At 33.2% G+C, this 6,615-nt stretch overlaps 1 protein-coding gene across 2 annotated transcripts in view; it reads right to left on the bottom strand.

The window, feature by feature from the left end:
* Positions 1–434: 434 nt before the first annotated feature.
* The window catches only part of SUV39H2 (suppressor of variegation 3-9 homolog 2), a 31,228-nt gene continuing 25,047 nt past the window's right edge, over positions 435–6,615 (bottom strand). The window contains exons 2-5 of one of the 2 annotated variants that reach the window (XM_006765314.2): positions 6,408–6,615; positions 4,259–4,405; positions 2,527–2,656; positions 435–1,703 (exon numbers count right to left, since the gene is read on the bottom strand). The exon at positions 6,408–6,615 is cut by the window's right edge and continues 461 nt beyond it. In XM_006765314.2, the coding sequence (XP_006765377.1) occupies positions 1,597–1,703; positions 2,527–2,656; positions 4,259–4,405; positions 6,408–6,615 (592 nt within the window). In that variant the 3' untranslated portion in view covers positions 435–1,596. The remainder of the gene's footprint in view (positions 1,704–2,526; positions 2,657–4,258; positions 4,406–6,407) is intronic. The other variant, XM_015565035.1, reaches the window with a different exon arrangement.

Genomic DNA, 6,615 nt, shown 5'->3' with positions numbered 1-6,615 from the left:
GATGCTCTCTCAACACTGTTTCCATGTCAGTATTTTTTTTTTTCACACCTTCTGCAAATTTTGGTTAACAAATACACTCTGAAGTTCTAAACATGTAAACAATTTACCCTGTTTTTATGAAAGAGCAAAGTCATAATAACAATATAATAATGAAATGTAGCTTTTCCCAAAAAAGAGGTTAGGGATTAAGAAGATATTTTAAATACAAATATTTTTTTAAAAAGAAAATATTTGAAATGCTGCATTCTTGAAGTCAGTTCAATTTTACTAAAGCTTATTTTAGGCCATTAAAGCCTAGGGCAATGAGCTTAGAAATACCGAGAGCTAGACGTATTTGCTGCCTTTACTTTTATGTTGAACACCATGATGAGAAAACCCAGAATCACAAAGAAAACCCAGATTAGAAAACCCAGAATCAGAAAGAGATGAAAACATAGTTTTGAGGTTTTACTATTCAGGAAAATAAACAAAACCAACAATGAATATATTCCATTTCAGTCTTCACAGTTCAAGTAATAAATGGTCTCATAATTCAGGCACACACTTTGGCCAAGCCAAGTTTAGCTTTGTCACATTTTAAAAACTCACATATAAAATAGGTATCAGTTCAAAATATAGATTACTTTTAAAGAAGAGCTTGCAGGAAATATAAAAATAGTTAAATTTGGTAGAAAGGAAATGTTCAAACAGCCTGATACTCAGAAAGTGTATGTTGATGTTATATTAAGTACAGCTGCTCTCAGGAGTATCTTGTTTTACTGTTTGGACCAGAAGTACTCACATGAATCTCCAATTCATGTCTTTGAAAAGGACCCTGAAAGCACCCCATTTCCCGTGTCTGATACTCCAACAAAAACCTCCTGGTCCCAGTGCTGTGTCATTTCCAAGAGGCATTAATGGTCAACTATTCTAGAATTTTAGAGTTTTTGGGAGATTTTTATTCTATAGGATTGTGGTTCAAACATATACCCTTCAAATAATGGTCTAAATTGCTTCAAAATATGAAATAAAGCTGTAATTAACTTTTTTCACATTTAATTTGAGACCTTACATTTCACTATCATTAAGATATCAATGTTTTAATGAAAGAAGTAGAAAACAGGGTATAATTCAGTATCACCTATTTGTGTCCAATACAAGTACAATATTTATAGTAATAAATAGGTAAACAAGAATGACAACATAATAACAAAAATAGAACTTTACTAGTTCTCTAAATTCAAGGTATATGGCAAATTGAATGTTTGATCTTAGTGATCGTGACATTATCAGTTTAACACTTAAACACCGAAGGAGGCATTTCTCTGTTCACACAGACTTCTTAAGTATGTATATGCTGACCTGTAGTAGTTTTCCTTTCTTGTTTGGTATCTAACCACTAATTAGGTATATTTCAAATTGGTCTATGTGGCCTTGTGTTCCTCTCTTCAGAAGCATCAATGATGCATTTTGGCCAATAGTTTGAAACAGGAATTGTAAATTAACACAGAATATAATCTTCATAATATGAAAAGAGTCCCAAATATTTATTTTTAAAAATGTTAACATTAGAAAAAAACAAAACTACATTTATCCTCAGCTCTATTTCCTGAAAATTCAGTTGAGGTAACCTCTGCAAGTCACAGCTCCACATTTGCACACAGTTCTGACTCTCTTTTTGGCTGGGCCGTAGTCAATAGAGTCTGAAGATATATCTCCAGAACCTGAATATGTAGAGAAAGAAATACAGGAGAAAGATAGTTAAGACAATTCAGAATGAGTTTCAAATTTTCAGCGTTAAATAAATGTGAATATTCAGAGAAAAATCATTATGAATTGTCTTGAAAGGTTGGTATAGGCTAATAAGAGGTAAAATTTATGTTATTAGTCCATATTTATGAGAATTGATTTCTGAAATGATGAAACTTTCTGGGAAAATCCAATACACAATTATTCATTTTCATACATTATTTAAGAGCCATAAATAAAATCAAGTAGTAACAATATGTAAAAGCCATCATGCTTAGAAAAACAATGGAAAGAAATCACTTAAAATATCACAATAAAGTAAATAGAACTAAATGTTCTTTTAAAAAGCCAAATTCCAGTAGGAATGGAATAAGTTCATGTGTGATTTAAATCAAATTTCAATCTTTCAATTTTCTTTACTAAGAATATCCATCTCAAAAAACAAAAGAAAAAAAAATTCATCTTAGTAAAGATTCAGAAATGTAGGCTTACAATTTTTTAAATACGAGTAGTACTGAGAAAGGATGTTAAAATAAGTAGGCTTCCATAATGGAAACTCTGAAAAAAGCAGCTGGCAATGTGATGTAGAAGAAATAACATTACTCAGCTCATGGTCAGGCAGACCTGGATTCCAGTTTTAGCTGGCAGGTTAGCTTTGAGACCTTGAGTAAAAAGACAAACTTATAGCCTCAATGTTTTCATCTTTAATATTGGTTCAGATGATCTAGTCTTTTCCTATTCTTGAACAGATTCTTCATACTAAAACAACATCAGCAAAACTGTACTTGAAAATCATACCTTTCATTTGATAATCAAAAGTGAGCTCTTCTCCAGCATTTATGGTTCTTGTGGAAAATAATGCTATTCGGGGAAGACGAGTATCGAGGTTATCAATGAAAACATTGAACACCTGAAGATTTGGGTCACACTAAAAAAGAATGTTAGAACCCATTTAAGTAAAAATTACGTGAATGAACTCTTCTACATCCATATAAAATTTTTTGTTGCCCAGAGTATTTGATTTTTTTAAGATGTCCTGGAAATTGATTGTTTGGAGGTCTCTGAGATATGAATATGTAAAAATACTGTTTTCAAACTTATAGAAAATTTCAGACATACATTAAACTAGAGAAAATAATGTAAGTCCACATGAATATACTATGCAGCTTCAAAAATTATCAACATTTTTGCAATCTTGTTTCATCTATTCCTGACTTTTTAATTTTTCTGTAAAATGTTACTGTAAATCCCAGATAACATTATCAGTTCATCTGTTAATATCTCACTCAGTAAGGCATATTTAAAGAACTGGAACAACTGCATTTACTAAATCAAGTCAGTACTGTAGAACTCAAATTTCATATTGTATGGGGTTTCATTACTTAAACTCTTGCTTGGAATTGTTTGATTATATTGAGAACTCTACACTAAATTCTGGAATATGTAATATTGGAGATATGGAGTCTCTCAAATTTATTATTAAGAACAAAATTAAAGTAAAAATTTAAGTCAGAAAAGAAGGGAGTCAGGTCTCTGGCATTTCATTATCAGTCATAAATTAGCTTCTTGGTGTAAAATCCATCAAAAGTTTAACACAGTCTACTTCCTTATATGGTCAGCTATATAACTTACTCTCTGAGATACATTTCCTTGCAATCTATAAAATGGAGAAGTCAATCTCACAAGACTAATATTTAAGAATACTAACTTAGCCCTAACCGGTTTTGCTCAGTGGATAGAGCGGCAGCCTGCGGACTTTTAAAAAATAAAAATCATCGTTCTCCCCTAAAAAAAAAAATACTACCTTATAATTTAGAAAACTAGCCCTAAATACTATTTCAACACTCTACAAAATTGTAAATCTTATAAAAATGTTAACGTTTACATTTTAAGAGAATACAACTATCTTTAGTTATGTATCCAAAAATTTAGCGTTAACCTCTATATAATTGTATGTTTCTTAAACTTTCTACTTCCTACCTTTTAACTGCTCTACTCATTAATTTCCTCCTCTATGAGGATAATAACTATCTTATAAAGTTGTTGGAAAGTTTAAGTGAAGTAACATATGTAAAGACTTGCAAAATGCATGGTATTTGCATTCTGAATTTTCCAAATGAATTTTTCTAATACAGTGATAATCCCATGCCTTAATAGAAGAAGCCCTTGTACTAAAATACTTTGGAAATATTAAAAGGGTCTGTGGTTCAAAGTTAATTATTCTCTCGCCGAAACCGGTTTGGCTCAGTGGATAGAGCCTCGGCCTGCGGACTGAAAGGTCCCAGGTTCGATTCCGGTCAAGGGCATGTACCTGGGTTGCGGGCACATCCCCAGTTGGAGATGTGCAGGAGGCAGCTGATCGATGTCTCTTTCTCATCGATGTTTCTAACTCTCTATCTCTCTCCCTTCCTCTCTGTAAAAAATCAATAAAATATATTAAAAAAAAAAAAAAGTTAATTATTCTCTCAACTATGGAAAACCATTAAACACAGTACTAATTAGTTCTGTCTATACTTTCCGTATTTCTTACACTGTGATTCACAAAATGAGACACATTTCCATATCGAGCTGCATCCACTGTGAATTCATCAGATTCATAATCCAGATCAAAGAGATATGTGATTCCTTTGTTGTCATATAACTGCCCCCGTCTTTCAGCTTCTTCACTTGTGATTACCTAAAAATTAAAAAAACGATATTATATAGATACTGCTGAAGTGAAGAAACTCTGATCCATAAATCTATTAATTAACATAGTAGTGTCTACAATGTTTAAAAATAAAGTGTCATCAAAATATACATTCACACAAATGACTCTAGAAGAGCTAGACAAAAAAAGGCGGGAAAACAAAGGGAGTAGAAATGATGGTACAAAGAATTATGACTGTTTAAATAGGAATTAGGACCATTTAACAATGAAGCTGAAACCATGTACTACTTTCATTCTAATCTATTGAGATATTCAAAAACCGACATAACTATAGCTCTTTGTAGGACATAACAGAATGCAAAGCACTAAGTTTACAAATATATATGCTCTAAAGGGATATTTTTCCTATAACTAATCTGTGTGCAGTTACAAAGGGAAATTTATTAAAAATATAGGAGAGAAGGTATGTCAAATTTTCAGTCAATTGTATAGAAAGTTTTATTTTATAAGAATAGGTTGTTTTTATGAAATTCGGCAGCTCAAAGCAATCACAGTTCTGCTCTTAACAACACAGCTTTACTACATGCTCAGCTGAAGAAACAAAATATGTCACCCTTCAGGGGTCAGCAAACTGCGGCTCACGAGCCACATGCGGCTCTTTGGCCCCATTGAGTGTGGCTCTTCCACAAAATACCGACTTCTGTGCATGGGCCAAGAAGTTACAATCGCACTGTACGTGCGCGCCCGGACGTGGTATTTTGTGGAAGAGCCACACTCAAGGGGCCAAAGAGCCGCATGTGGCTCGTGAGCCGCACTTTGACAACCACTGCCCTAGCTGATTGCTCAGTGGTTAGTTAGAACGTTGGCCCACGGAATGAAGGGTGGTGGGTTTGTTTCTGGTCAAGGGCATGTATCTTGGTTGCAGGCTCTATCCCCGGTCAGGTCAGCATGTGTGAGGGAGGCAACCAATCGATGTATCTCTCACATCGATGTATCTCTCTCTCTGTCTCTCTCCCTCCCTCCCACTCTCTCTCAAAATCAATGAAATTAAGTACCATGCCCAAGGTCACACAGTAGTAAAGAAGAGTCAGGATTCAAAACCAAGGCTCCAAAAAAAAAAAAAGTCTGTGGTGATATATAGTGTCAACCAAATTTAGCTGCTGTGCTTATTAAGCCAAAAAAAGAGAATAATTGAATTATAAAAGATTTAGTATCCTAAATAGTGGTTTATAATAATCTGACATTGTCTAAAAAATATGAAAATCAATATAGGAATCCAATTTAATCTCAAAATCAGGTGATCCAATTCCAAACAACTTTTAAAATATCAGATTTGACAGCCCAGATATGCAGTCATCCTCATATTTTTCTAGTCACAGCTTAACCCACCATTCAGTTTGAGGAAGTGTAGCAGTGGTGAAGTGCACTGATTTTAAAGCAAGGTACTTAATTTCTCTGTGCCTCAGTTTCCTTGCCTGTAACAATGGAAATGATACCACTACCTCAGAGTTGAGAGAATTAATGTGTTACTATATAGGGTGCTTAGAATAGTAAGTGGCACATGGGAAATAATACTTCTGCATATATACACATTATATGTATAAAAATAAATGTTTATTATTTGGTCAAATGAATGCAGTAAATTATAACTTAAAAGTTTCAAAGTCAGCATGTATTTAGATCTCATTTTCTTCTTAGAAATTAGTGTAAAAATAGTTGTCATATTTTAAACTTTACAAATGTCACATTGACAAATGTCAAATACGTATAAATGGGTATTTGTTGAAAGATGACTGTATTTCATTTGTCAATGTACATATATATTTTTGTTTATTCAAGTTTATATTTATAACTATACTAGTGATCCAATTCCAAACAACTGTGGACCCTTCTTTTAAATGTAAAATTTCTGCATATTTGCAAATGATACTAAAATTTATCAAATATTTTTTCCTGAGATAAAAAGGAAACTTTTTAAAAGTGAAAACCGTTCACACACATTATTTGCTGTGTGATAAGTTGAACGTACCTCTCCAACATATTCCATGACAAAACTCATTCTTTTAATCTTCACAAGGGTTTTTACACCCCAGCCACAGCCATTGCTAGTTCGAAAGATGCAAAGTGAATACTGTGTGCCTTTCTGTACAATCCTATTGGGACAATCGGGTCCACACTGGCATCTTGAGTTGCATTCATAAATAGGGGTACCAGGTGGGATTTTAATTTGCTGGTTT

This window comes from Myotis davidii, unplaced genomic scaffold, assembly GCF_000327345.1.
Source record: "Myotis davidii unplaced genomic scaffold, ASM32734v1 scaffold1380, whole genome shotgun sequence".
Taxonomy (NCBI): Eukaryota; Metazoa; Chordata; class Mammalia; order Chiroptera; family Vespertilionidae; genus Myotis; species Myotis davidii.
This window is presented reverse-complemented; position numbering and strand designations above follow the sequence as displayed.